General features: G+C 33.3%; 1 protein-coding gene across 13 annotated transcripts in view; it reads left to right on the top strand.

Annotated features, from left to right (window-relative positions):
* The window catches only part of PCLO (piccolo presynaptic cytomatrix protein), a 386,610-nt gene that overhangs the window by 294,340 nt on the left and 77,311 nt on the right, over positions 1 to 14,959 (top strand). For 9 of the 13 annotated variants that reach the window (XR_011539448.1, XR_011539449.1, XR_011539444.1 and 6 more), the window contains 3 exons: positions 2,126 to 2,250; positions 12,095 to 12,188; positions 13,400 to 13,471. Coding sequence is in view for 5 of the 13 variants with exons in the window: in XM_070617308.1 (XP_070473409.1) it covers positions 2,126 to 2,250; positions 12,095 to 12,188; positions 13,400 to 13,471 (291 nt within the window). In the remaining 8 variants the exon portion in view is untranslated. Of the gene's footprint in view, positions 1 to 2,125; positions 2,251 to 4,728; positions 4,756 to 12,094; positions 12,189 to 13,399; positions 13,472 to 14,959 lie in introns of all 13 variants that reach the window. The other 4 variants (XR_011539445.1, XM_070617309.1, XM_070617307.1 and 1 more) reach the window with 1 other exon arrangement.

Here is a 14,959-nt window from a genome sequence, read left to right as displayed (position 1 = left end):
AAAGGCAGAGCCTAAATGAAAGGAATATGTAATAAAAATTCATACAGCAGTGGCCTACAAAAAATACTATAAAGGGGAAGACACAAAGACAAAGAAATCGGTTAAGTGGTTATCTAGGCACACGCTAATTAAAGCAAGAGTGGAATATGAGAGTGGAAATAGAGAAAAAGTGCATAATATGGGCACCTTACTAAGAAGGATCCAGAAGGATGGAGCCCGATTACCTATGTATTCTAGACCTTCCTGTCTCACTGCTATTTCCCACTTCTTGAAAGCCAGACCTCATCTTCCTTCATTTCACAAGCAGCAAAGAAAATGCTGGATTTTTCTGATTCATAGTATCTCTTTCTCTCTCTCTCCCATTTTTTTTTAAACTTCTTGCCCATGGACCAATATTTGCTGTGTTTCTTTTTGGTTTGTTTTTGTTTTTGTTTATTCTTATTTTATTTTCCTTTCCTTTGAGTAGTAATATTTAATCCTGTAGTGAAAATTTACTCTAACAATATTCCTTCTTGAGTCTTAGGATTTTTGGGAGAAGGGAGGGGATATTTTCTTATGACAATGATTTCCATGTTATTTTTCTTTTAGCAAAACCTTATTCTAAGTGAAAATGTATGTAGACACCCAGACAATAAATCTGTCACTACTGGAGTAGCTCTGGTTGAGAATGCTGGGGGCATCTCATTCTCTCTCAGAAGTAACCTCTGAGCAACTCTAAGTATTCTCTAAGGCCCTGCAGAGTACATTTTGAAAAATATTCTCTTAGGGTAGCCTGCAAATTTTCTTTTCAATAAGAAATGATTTCGGTGCCTCATCAGTTAAAAGTGGACTTTTAGACTGGCAGAGAAAGGAGAAAATAGGGAAAAATTTCTCCTTAAATATTTGGAAGCTGTTCTAAATCTCAGTGAAATTAATTGCAGGATAATTCTACATTTTAATACCCCATCGTAGCCCACAGTTACTGCAGTTCTAAACTTCCAGCTCCTCCACTTCTTTCGCGACGCTTTGTTTTATGTTTCACATTGCTTTCATGATGGTCAGGGAGACTCTGGGCTTTTCTGTATGGAGAAAAGGGATTGAAGATTCCTCTTCTGCCAGAAAACATAAGCAGATCAAAATTATGCTAAAGTTAGGAATTATTGTAATTATCAAATTTTTATGAAATTTGACTCATCTGAATTATGCCATTTTCAACATAAATATAGCATATCTGTTTTGTATAATTATAAAAAATTTGCTAGTATTTTTATGTATGAATTTTCCCCTTTGAAATATAGATCCTTTCCTTTCTGTTATTTGATAAACAAAAACAGCATCAAGCAGAATTAAGGCTTATTCTAATAATACAAAAAGAATCTTTCAATTTTGCAGGAGAAAAATTAGTTAACTCAATTATGCAGGCTTCTTAAATATTTATTTGAACTGTAAATATTTTCCTATTCAATGACAATTGTGCAATGGCCGTTAAATATCTATGAGGCAATGCCTCTTCTTTCCTCTTCAGCTTCTAAGATTAAAGAGCGGGATTTCATTATCCTAATCTCTCTCTCTTAGAAAACCAGGCACAGAAAGAAAAGCTATGATTTTAACATCAGATAATATAATATAGGAAGAGATAAAATCTACACATTCTTAAATATTCTTTTATTTCAGTACTGACAACTTTATCTTTAAATAATGATTTCACCCACTGTTAATTATTTGATGAAGTGCAAATGACATTTTCTAATAAATTTATCAATTAGTTCATTTATTTTCAAAATCCTGGTAATCATATTCATGAACATTAACAACATTTACTATTTTCCTAAGAGTGGAAATTTAGTTTAAAAATGCAACTAGCATGCACTGTATGATTTTCCTTATAAATGAATTTTAGACAGGCCAGGACTTTCACCATGGAAAGAATGAACAGCGCATTTGCTGGTGATTAACATGTGCCTGGGAGCTTCCAATTAAATTAGACAATAACTGGTCTGTTCAGTTTCAAATAAAATGAAAATGAAGGTTAATGCTTCTTGTGAGAATTTAAAAAAAATAATAGTAAAATATTGAATGATAACGTATTACACGTTTTCTAAAACAAAAACATAATGTTCATGGAATATTTTGCTGTTCCTTTAAGCTTCAAATCAACTATGATCTTGGAAATCTCATAATACATATTCTCCAAGCAAGAAACCTTGTCCCTCGAGACAACAATGGTTATTCTGACCCCTTTGTTAAAGTGTACCTTCTTCCAGGGCGAGGGTAAGTAAAGAAGCAATGTCTTCCAAGAATTGCATTTCATGGTTTAAAAAATAGTGATAGTGTCTTCTAGTGTCTAATTTCAAAGAGTTTAATATCTTTTCCTTAGTTTTATCCGCATGTCATATTTATTTACTTAAAACTAGTGAATAAGGTGGAATTAAAAATTTATTATTAAGCCTTAAAGCATTCTAGGAGAGCCCTGATTATAGTAAAACCTGCCTCAATGAGAACACATCAGTGTTTCGATTCAGGAAACCACTCCTGCTATGACCAATCAGATTGCCTGTGAAATCACTTAAGGAATTATTTGTGGCAGATTTAAAGAATTAGCTTACATTCCTAAATTTATTTGCAAAGCCAACGTTCAAGGACTCGTAAGTTACTGTTTTATTTTATATTACCCAATATGTTAAATGTTCATTAAGTGACTGTTGATGTATCCTTATTTATATGCATATTTTCAAATCAACGTTTTAAAATTATAAAATAAGAAAAACAAGAGTAATATTTGAAGTGGTGACTTTGGTAAATAAATGAAAAATACCTTTTGAATCTCTTGTGTGATATTAAACTGTTCATATAAAGCAAGTACTCCTTGGAGATGTTTAATTTTCACATAATAAATGCAAATTGAAGTGTTCTGGTATATAAATCAGTACTCAAGGATGGTTTCAAAACAGCGATAACAGTATGCCTTATCTGAAAATTTATATTAGCCAAATTAGCATGATGGAACCATAAGTAATCAACAATTGGAGGTATAATGAAATGAATTGGGGTAATTTGAAGACTACTTTTATTTTTGTTCATTTTTCACTTAAGGACTGACATTTGAATATTACTTTTTACTTGGAAACTTTCAATTATCGTACATAAGCATAGTTTAATGTCCCACCATGTACCCATTACTCAGCTTCAATAAATATCACTTCCTAGCCACTCATGTTTCATTTTTACCTTCATACACTCCCTCCATACAGATTATTTTAAAGTAGATCTCAACTATTGTAACTTTTTTCTGCAAATATTTACTATATATTTCTAAAAGATAGCTCATTTTAAAAATAATCATGAAACCACATATAACTATAATAATTTAAAATTTTTTAAGTAATTCCTAATTTCTCCAATTGCCTCATAATATTTTCCTAGTGCTTTAATGACCTAACTGTTACTTATAGAAGATTCTACCCATCAATAGCAGAACACGTATTCTTTTCAAGTGCACATGGAACATTCACCAAGATAAACTATGTTCTGGGCTATAAAACAAACCTAAGCAAATTTAAAAGCATTGAAATCATACAAAACATGTTCTATGACTGTAGTTGCTTGGTTTGAATGGGATCCAAATTAGAGTTACACATTGCCTTTGAATCTGCTGTTTACTAATTATATCACCACAGGCAGATCACCAATTCTGTGAGATTCAGGTTCCTTGTCAGCATTGAGAGAGCCAAGGTAGGCAGAGCCATAATTTTTAGTTTGTCAGGAGAATAAAATTAGGTCGTACTCAGAAAATAATTTGAAAATTCCCAGGTGCTATATCAAATTCAGTATACAGCCTTTAATTTCATCTTACCCCATAATTTTATTTAGAAACTTAGAATTGCTGATATTGTTGCTCTAGTCATGATCCATTGAATTTAATTTATAGAGATTACCAACTAGCCATATAGCACAGGCAAGGGGAGTTTTTATTTTATATTAATTAAGCTGTATCTTTATGTAGTAGTTATAACTGTAATTTGGCTACATTTTTTAAATGAGTATAACAACAACAAACTGATCACTTCATTCTGCCTTTGATTTGAGTCCTGAGACCTTCAGTGTTCTTTGATAACAGTAGTATGGGATAAGAGGAAATCACTGGCAAGGGTATATCTCTAATTAACATCTGCTAATGAATGAAAGTAAAGCACTGTTTTTTATTTTCTATCTTCTCTGATAATGTCCTGGAGTATCACCTTTTATACTATATGAGGTGCCTATCTTTTATCTACTACAGGATCTAGTTCAATTAGACTGTTGCAGCTTGAACAACCAGAAAGGGCAGGCAGATAACATGAATATCTTAGTCCATTCCGGGAAACCATAGAGAAGGGTGGGAACCATAGTGAAATAAAGGGTGAGTTTCCCACCTAAAGCCATCCTCATACAATTTGTCAGACAGAACATTCCTGCTCTGTGGGATTTGGCCCAAAGGCAGCTAATATGCTGCTCCTATTCAATTCCTAGCCCTTTCATTAAATTACTCCTAATCAGCACAGTGACCAAGGCCTTGGGATTTCTTACACTTCTGAGGTATTATTTTCACTTTGGTTCTAAGATTATTTTCTGTCTCATGTCATGTCATGGTATAGCTCCTCTAATTATTATTCTCATATTTTCTTCCCTTTTTCTGTTCCTAACTTTTTTCTTCCTGTCTTTCCTGTTTTCCTGTTGTATCCTTCACTCTTGCTCTTGGAATCAATGCAGTCAAGTCATGGTTGTCCAGAATGCAAGGTAGAGTTGGTTCTCTTTCAGTGTCAAGCTATGCTGTAATGTCTAGCATTATAAGTTTTGCCTTTTGTGTACATACACCTGCAGTTCAACTTGGGCTGTAATTTTTATTTTTCTACATGTTGGTATCTATTGAATTAGGCTAAGAGCAAATGGTTATGACCACAACATTACTAAATAGGTTTATCAGATATGTTCAATAGAACATAGAAAAGTAGAAAATATTAAAAACATAGAAAAATATGAATAAGGAAATATCACCCTAAAATTAGATATAACTAAAGTTTTCATTTATAATTTGTCCACTAAAATTCATTTAGCTTCTCATATGGTATTCATGGCTTGAGTTCTCCTGAGTCTCCTATTACAAATTTAAAAATCTAGACTCCCTTTTCAAAAGAATTAACCGATCTTCTGGATGTCAGTACTGGGTGTGTATCTCATCCTAAAGACAATAGTTGCCTGGTCTTTTTTCCTCACTTACACGACATATTGAAACATTTCCATGCCTTTATACAATCTGTCCCACAAAATTATTGCTATGCAATATAGGATGCCATAATCTGCCTGCTCTATTGTATTGACAACAACATAAGAGCAAACTCCTCTGTTTGCCAGTTGTAGGAAACTGTTTTCTGATATAGCCTATAATGTTGTTGCATCATTACCCTGTCAGCTAAGACTATCAATACATAGTCAAAAGCATTCTTTTGCACATCTCATTGCATTATAAATTAAATGTATGATTTAGTTGGGGAGGTGAATTGTGTACCATCTCTAGCAATGAGGGGATGAGAATTTTAATCCATCCCAGAATATTAATGGGGTAGGATTTGTTTTTGTCTGTGACATTAAAATTTGACAACTTTACTAATCCTGACAAGCCATTGCCCAAAAGAGGCTGTTTCTGATTTTTAGAGGCATAAAATTTAAATATTTCAAAGAATAGGATTTAGTCACCACAGTTTTTCTAGTGCTTAGAAACTTTTTGTTTCCTTGCCACCACATAATTATGGCAAACAGTGAAATTTGACACTGCAAAAGGTTACTTGTTATGACTGGTTCTGTCCCCTCAGGATACCATCTGGGTCTCTCAGACTGATATGTGAAATTGGTTCTGTTTCAAAGAGACAGTGTCATTTTTAGAACAGACATTATCAATCACTTTATTCAGAACCTTCTATCTTCCATCCAGAGAAACAGGAGGAAAATTGTCAGAATGACAATGAGTGTCTATATTCAACTTAGAAGAGAGAATGTTTTGTAAATGTAAATAATGATTCAAATAGTCTGGGATGTGTTGGATTATAATTTAGAAGATCTAGAATACCTTTCTCATCATATCTTTCATCTGTAAGTCACTTTTATCACCTCTTTGAGGACTGTCAATGTGGAAGGAATTGTAACGACAAGGTACTGACGTTGTAAGTTAGGCTGAGGAGGCCAATGAATGACATCCTTAAGAACTTGGGTTTGAATTTCAGCCCTGCCACTTAGAAGTTGTGAGGTTTTTCTAAAACAATGTCCTCTTCTGCTAAACTGAAATAATAATAGTCCCCCTACCTCTGGCTTTTTGTGAAACATATGGAGTAATGTATCAAAAGTAATAAGCACAATGTGTGGCATATAATAAGCTCTCAATAGATGACAGTTGCTATTATTTCTGTAATATGTGTAATAAACTTCATGTAGCCAATGGTCAGTTATCTCTGCAAACAAGAGATACAGAATGCATGGGCTACTCAATTATACCAAATTATTTAACAACAGCATATAGAAAACCAAACAGCTTTTCTTCAGTAATAAAATGTAATGCATCTGTCATTCTTAAAATAAAAAAAATTTTTTATAAATATCCTGTTAAGGAGTATGAATTTCACTGGTCCAGTTTTCTTGTCTCCTTTCATTTCCTCTTCCCGCACTTTGATCAATATACTGATGAGCTTTGAAAGGCCTGTGTCAGCCAAAATGAGGTGAAAGAAAGATAAGGAAAGAGCCTGAAGAGTCCCTGAACTCAATACTTGCCCCTGGATGATTAAGAAATGGAAATGAGCATATCTCAAGGATCTTATTCTGGTTTTCTCTCATTACACTATTGGACAAAATGCAAATTTTTTCACAATGAGATTTTGCTATGATTGAAACTAATTTTAGCTCTCATGACACCTGGAAGCCCAATGCTTGGCTGGACTTTCTCTAAACACCCGTGTTTGCATGTCAAACTATTTCCTCCTGGACCTGTGTAAAGCAGGGACAGGTGTTGTATGTATTTACAATTTGAAGGCCAAAACTTATTTTATTTCAATAGATTTTAGAGGAAAAAAGGAGTACAAGCATGTTTTAAGGATCCACCCAATAGACATTTCTTTAGCACAGTGCTAGGTGTAGGGGTTAGAGTTGACAACACAGGCATAGTCTGTGATCTTGGGAGCACAGAGGACAGTAAAGTGACAGGCCATAAACACATTATTGCACAGAAGAACAGAGCTTATAAAATGGGATATGCTCTGCACAAATTAAGGGAAACACCTTCAAAGGAGTAATTTTGAAAAAAATTATATGCACATATATATTTCTTTATTGGACTCATTGTGTATATTTCCAATAAAGGAAAACAAAATAAAATAAAAGAAATGAAGACCTTCAGTGTTTTAGATAATTCTATGAAAGTTAAATACAAAGAAGCCATCATATTCCATTCATCTTTCTCAATTTTTCTTTTGAAATTAAAAAGAGAAACTCTGAGAACTGTTTTTTCCTTCTCGTTTAGGGTAGAATAATTGAATTTTAAGTATCTTTTTTCTGCCTGGCTTAAAATCATAGCTATTTATGCAAAAATGACTGGCCAATAATAAAAAATGAAAGAAAAAACTTCAAGGGGATGAAGGCTTAGATTTTTTTTGTAAGCGCCATTTCGCATCTTGATTAATTGACTTTTTATTTTCTCTTACTAAAAAACTTCTCTGATTATTAGAGATAGCCTAATTGCCCTAATATAATATCGTTATTGCAGTCTTTCCATGAAGGAATATAGTACGTTTCCTAGACAAGGAAGGAAAAAGAAAATGAGCTCCACTATTTTCTCAACCTGAATTTATGCTCACATTCAAGAATTCTGCTTCTTACCTGGCCATCTTCAACTTGTAATCCACAGATTTGTCATGGCTATGAGAATTGTGGAGAGTTTTCAATTGTGTAAAGTGGCAACACAGCCCATTGGGATCGTGCTCAAGATGGCCAGTATGTGGTAGTTATAAAAGAAGTGTTATTGAAGGAATGACTTTGTGCAGCCATCTCTGCGTGTCAGGAAATTCAAGTGTGAAAAGACTGCAAAGGATTTCATTGGCATTTACATGGGTCAATTAGGGCTGGTGGAGGCAGGCTCAGTAGTGAGGTGTGTTTACCTTCATTAATCCTAGAGGCAATGGATACCTTGAGTCTGGACAGAATTAGAAAATCAAACTCATTAATAAGATTAAGATACTCTGTTAAAATGAACATCTAAATTTTTCTCAATTAATTTACGTTATTTCTGCGTGTATCTGGGCAAAAATAAATATATGTAATAATGATCCCTAGCTGTTCCACAACACTATCTTGGGATATAGCTTTCAGTATTTCCCTAAGCAACTCTAAAACTGGCTTAATATTTTGATGATAGGCATATATATACACACACATAATATATAACTTATATATATTAAACATATATACATTTAAATTGAAGTTCAGAACTTCATAAGATAAAGAAGACAAACTAGATATTTCAGCTAATGAAGCCTGCAATTAAGAAAATTGATGCATTAATCACATTTTATGACAGGCCTAATCAATTCAGTTCACATAGCATATGTTTAAGAACAAGGAATCAGTGTCTCTGTGTTTGAATCTTGGTCCTATGAGTTAGTAACTATGCATAACTAATATAAGGCCAACATACCTTAATTCTTCTTTGCTTGAGTTTTTTCCATCCATAAAATAGAATAATAATACCCATCTCGTAGGGTTGCTATGAAAGTTAAATGTGTCAACACATGAAAAGCACTTAGAACTCTGCCTGAGAAAAAGTAAGCATTTAATAAATGTTAGCTGTTATTATTTTAATGTGCTTACATTATAAAGTGCTTTTCATGCGTAAATCAAATATATAATGGTATGTCAAAACAATTAAATAAGAGTTTTGCAGCTGTACGTTTTGATAAAGCATAGTTCCTGGTACAAAGTTGGCATTCCATAATTTTGCTAGATGTGTTAATTAAAAAAATGACTAAAATATACATGTGAAAAATTATAACAATTATTTGTATTTATAGATTAAGAAAAGATGGTGACTAATAAATCCTTTCAAAGACACTTTAATAGTGCAGACTATTTTAATACATATTGACATATGTAGAATTTTAGTAAAAGTGCATGAGTTTGCATTTGACACTAATTTCCGTCTTCAATCTTGTTTAAAAAACTTTATGCATTCAATTTTACAGAATTTGAAAAAAATGACAATTTTACTACTGTCCATTATATTATGAATCTTTATCCTTTTCCCATGATCTTACCACCTTGATAACTAGGTCCAAAACAAATAGAAACTTTAAAACTCATACTACAATATGTTTTTCTTCTAAGTATACCTGCCTAGAGTAATAGCCATGAATTCTAAAGTAGCAACCAAAGTTTTCTATTAACTTAAGACTAGTCACATTCATTCTTCCTATGTCATTTAAAAAAATCAAAAGCATAAAATATAAATGGATATACTTTACCAAAATAATTTTGAATTTTTGTTACAAAATATTTCAAACTTACTGGAAATTATAGAAAATACTCTAACAAATACTTGTGTTCTTGCCATCCAGCTTATCAAATCTTAACATTTTGCTATACTGGCTTCAGACTTTTTTTTTCCCCCGGGGAAGATTATCCCTGAGGTAACATCTGCCAATCATCCTCTTTTATCTGAGGAAGACTGGCCCTGAGCTAACATCCGTGCCAATCTTCCTCTACTTTATGTGTGGGACGCCTACCACAGCATGGCCTGACAAGCAGTGCCATGTCCGCACCCGGGATCCAAACCAGCGAACCCTAGGCTGCCAAAACGGAACGTGCGTACTTAACCGCTGTGCCACTGGGCCGGCCCCCAGACTTTTTTAAATAAAAAACATTTTACAGGTACCACTGAAGCCCTCTGAAACCATTCCCCTGTCCAAATGAGATAACTACTAAACAGAATTTTATCTATAATTTCCAAGCTGTTTTATGATATTAATACATATGTTTGTTGTACATATATACATTATGCATAAATAATTTACAGTATTATTTCACATGATTTTAACTTTATATCATAACTTACTATAGTTATCTTTCTACAAATTTTTTGCTCACGATTTCTTTTAAGATTTATCTATCTTGATATATGGAGGTATATTTCATTCATTTTAACTGCTGCTTAAATTTCATTGAATGAACATATCATATGTATTTATTTATTATCTTATTAATATGCTACTAGAAACAAATAAATGAATGTTCTTGAACAAATTCCTTATGTACAGGTGGGAGAATTTCTCTATAGTCGAAGTGGAATTTTTTGGGTGTTTGGGTACATAAACTTGAACTTCAGTATAAATAGACAAATTTATCTAAAACTCTGCGTACAAATTTATACTTTGTGTCCACAGTCTGTGAGAGTTCCTATTTCTTTAAATGATTGCATATACATTTCCCCAGAATTATTTGCAGTTTATCTTAAATGATGGAATTGAGAAATCTTGCTCTTAATTTCGTACATTCAAATAGGTTGGTTAGAAGGGAGAAGAGTGCAGCTTTATTTCCTAAACTGGATTCAGTTCACAATGGCTGAAATGTGAGGTGTTAGATGTACTCAGTGGTTCTCAATCTTGGCTATGTATTAGATTTACCTGGGAGATTTAAAAAATTCTGATGTCCAAGCCTCACCCCAGACCTATTAAATCAGACTCTCCTTGGAGGTGAAGGGCGAGGGTATGTGGGTACCATGCTGGCTGCCCCACCTCTCACCCTTGGAACTCAGATCCAAGGTGATCCTAACATACAGTCAATGTTGGGAGTTACTGCCCTTGCATATGGCTGGTAAGAAAAGGAATACAGCTAGAGAGAGAAGAAAGATACTTGGCTATAGATTCACCTCTAAAAGTGAGGTGAACTGGAGCTGGATTCTCAATATCTTTATCTAGAATGGATAAGTAAATTAGTGCCTGGGGAACAATAGTAGGCATTCCAGGGTATGGCAATACATGAGCCCAGGACTGTAGCAAGAATTAGTTTGCCCATAGTTGGGAATAAAACTACAGATCCAGAGTCAGGATCCAGTCCCTTTAGGGAAAGGCAGCTTGTGAAGTCAAGGCACGTGAAAGGACCCCAGACAAGTAGGTTGGTTTTCAGGACTCTGGTCTAGGCAGGAAATTCAGAAAAAGGCAGTGAGGGTTAGAGAAAGGCCTTGTTTGTTTGGGCACCATTGGCTAATATCGATAGCGTAATTCCAATCCCATCAGCTGGTTGATGCCAGCTATAGATGTCCTGTCAGACTTAATTAGAATAGATTTTGGAAATAAATTGTGTTTAAATATGTAGGAAATAAGCTTCTAAATGTTGCTCAGAGTGAGTGGAAAAGTCAAGGATAAACTCAAATGCCCCAAGTTATAATGAATGAGGAAAAGTTTTGATTTGGTTTATCATTTGTAACATAAGCTATTGACATAAACCAATAATTTATATTTAAGTTAAATTGTTTTATAACTAGATTAAATATTCTACTTTACTAAGAGTGTCAGAATATACTTTAAGTATAAAGTAACAAATGTTAATGGAATGTCAGCTATAGCAACAGAAGTTTTTCATCCTTTCCTCAGTCAAAGAATTATTATAGTTTTTTATGGGAAAAAATGAACTGAAAGACCATTTGGCTTTGCTGACATGATTAGTTGCAAAACTATTGGAAAGTTAAATACCAAATTATTATTTATTGGAAAAGAAGATATTGCTGTTACCATATAGTTCATGTAATTATCTCCTGCATTCAGGAGAGAGTAAGATTTCTAAAATTACAGTATAGTTAGAACACCTAAAAGCTTTTCCTTAAAAAACTAACTTCAAGCAAATAAAACTAAAGGCATCCAACGTATTTTTAAATTGTTATTGTGCATTCAACTTAAAATAAGGTTTAAGACATGAGGATGATGAGATGATTACATAGTAATTCAAAACAAAATATCTGTAAAAGTCTGCGTGCCCTTCAGGTTGACTATGAAGTCATCAGTTAAAGTGAATAATCAAGATAACTCTTTCTTTTCTTCCAATTCAGTGCTGAGTCTAAAAGAAGGACTAAATATGTTCAGAAAAGTCTTAATCCTGAGTGGAATCAAACAGTAATTTATAAAAGTATCTCCATGGAACAGGTATGCAACAATTATTCTCTATGTGACTGATTTAGGCTAATATAATGGTGATGACAAAATTATTGAAAGATTGTGATTCATGTCAAAATTTTGCCATACAAACAAAAAGAATTGAGTAAAATACACATAAGAAATGTAGACAGTGAAAGGAAATGGGTGCAGTTCAAAGATACAGTGAAAGTAAATGTGTGCATTTTGTCAAAACCGCCAAAAAATAAACAAATAAATAAATAAGACTAGTGGCACATTTTCCATTGATCATTTCAAAATTAAATATTTCAATAGACTGGGCCATATTATCATATTTTGAGGGAAAATATTTTCCAACCTGTTATATTTTGCTTTTCATAAAAAACACAAAGGAAAAAAAGACTCAATGCACAGAAATGTGTTACCCCACCAGGCAACATTGTCAGGCATCACCTCTTCTCTGAATTGAGGCCTCCTAAGAATCTGGCATTGTGGGACTAAATTGTACAGAAGAAAGCATAAAGATGACTAGTGTAGAGGACTATCACCACAAATAAATGACTCTAGGCAAAGTTATATCAAAGTGTTTCTGAAAATCTTCATGTCATAACTTTTCACAAATAACAGAAAATAATCTTTTATAAGGCTGAATTCAGAGAGAAAACAATACAAATAGAATAGGAAGAAGACATCCATATGAAATAATTTACAAATGAGTTGTCTTTCAAAATGAGACTTATAATTTGTCCTCTGGAAGATTTCTAATTTGTCTATGAAATTGAAGCTGTAATCTAGGTTCTTGAATTTAAGTTACATTCACCTGCAGAAATAAGACAATGCTACAATGCTATTTTGCAACTTGCTGAAACAAAAACTATAATCAAAATACTTTAAATAACCTAGACAGTTTTGCAACCTATTAATTCTTTGTACTTAAAGAGTATGTATGTATTCTGCTTTCTGTGTTTAGAAATGGGCAGGGCTAGAATAACAGGTAATAAGTAAAAGTCATCATTTATTTACAAAATAATGAAGTATCATAATCAAACACTGGGTTGAACTGCAAAATGGCATTTTCCATAATATTTATTATAAATCCACATGGTTTCACATAAAATTTAAAGTATTTTTACATAAATGGAAAGAGTTCAAGTAAATGAAAATATGTGAGTCTCTTATATGAATGTAGTGAAAATTTTTGATGAAAAATGGGGTTAATGACATTTTTATTTGAACTGTAGCTCAAGAAGAAAACACTGGAGGTGACAGTCTGGGATTATGATAGATTTTCTTCCAATGACTTTCTTGGTGAGGTGAGCCTCTGATTTCCTTTTCTTTATTTACTTTCATTGTAAACCACCAATTAAAGCTTGATGCAAAACATATTTCTTAAGTTTATAAGGTAGCCATTCCTGGATAAAATCCTTTGGTGGATATAACTTATTTTCTGATTTACTTTTTGAATAGATGAATAGCAGCTCAAGAAATAGTTTTTATTTTACCACTTGATCTACTCTATAATTACTTTGTGAGATGAAATACTAATTGTTTTCATAGAAATTTATATAATTGTGCTGTGAGTCCAAATTTTTTTTTTTTTTTTTTGAGGAAGACTAGCCCTGAGCTAACATCTGCCAGTCCTCCTCTTTTTGCTGAGGAAGACTGGCCCTGAGCTAACATTCTGCCCATCTTCCTCTACTTTATATGTGGGACGCCTACGACAGCATGGTGTGCTAAGCGGTGCCATGTCCGCACCCAGGATTCGAACCGGTGAACCCTGGGTCACCGAAGCGAAACATGCGCACTTAACCACTGCACCACCGGGCCAGCCCCGAGTCCAAATAATCATGTTAAAGATTTGAGATAAGTTTATTATATTACAAAATGAGCTGGATTTTTTTAAATGCATTTGTAGGTTATTTAATTGCTATTCCTCACTGCATATGACTTGACGTGATATTTGACATTCTTATTTCTTTTAAGTATCCCTTGAAAAATCTCTCAAAATATATTAGGAAGCAAAACTAGAAGTAGGAGAAAACGATTTTACATAAATTCAAAGGAAATCTAACCTAATCATGAAATCTGGTAGAGTGGTCAGATCCTGTGACTTTTTTCATCTATCATATTCCGAAAATATATATATATTTGTTAGCAATCTTTGCTTAGAGCAGAGGGTATGAATTAATGTTAAAACATAAGTCATCCTCCCCCAAATCTAACCCCTAGAAAATATGATATCCTTTTAGTAGAGACAGTAGAAAAAGTAGTGCAGTCTAGGTGACATGAGGCCTTGTTTGGTTCTGAGACTCTTTACTTTCCCATTAAAACTAAGCCATTTGACTTTCACCAGCAGGCTCCATCCTGATACAACCACTTGGACGGCTTAGGCAGGACTACTTTAGAATGTAGTGTTATATCTGATTTGATGTCCCATTTCAAAAAACTGACTTATTGAAGTCCTCTTAATTTATTGTCTTCCTATGTTTGCATGAACCTAGAGCATATATCCATTGTGCTTGCTTTTCATATTTTTACATCTCATCAAATCTAAGACTCCAGCAACTGTAAAGTGCACCGTCATTTATGAACTACAAAGAAAGAAAAATCCTGCCAATGAAACCATGACACAGTGCTTTCTTATCATCAACTGTTAGACATATCCCTATTTCAAATGTGAACTAAAGTATGTTTTAAAATAGAGGAAGTAACTTAGTAATTGCAAATTACCATTTTTTTGTTTGTCCTTCTTGTAACTAAAATGAAACAATATTCAAAAATGCTAGTCGTTTAGGACTAGA

The sequence above is a fragment of the Equus przewalskii genome, chromosome 4 (assembly GCF_037783145.1).
Source record: "Equus przewalskii isolate Varuska chromosome 4, EquPr2, whole genome shotgun sequence".
NCBI classification, from domain to species: Eukaryota; Metazoa; Chordata; class Mammalia; order Perissodactyla; family Equidae; genus Equus; species Equus przewalskii.
This window is presented reverse-complemented; position numbering and strand designations above follow the sequence as displayed.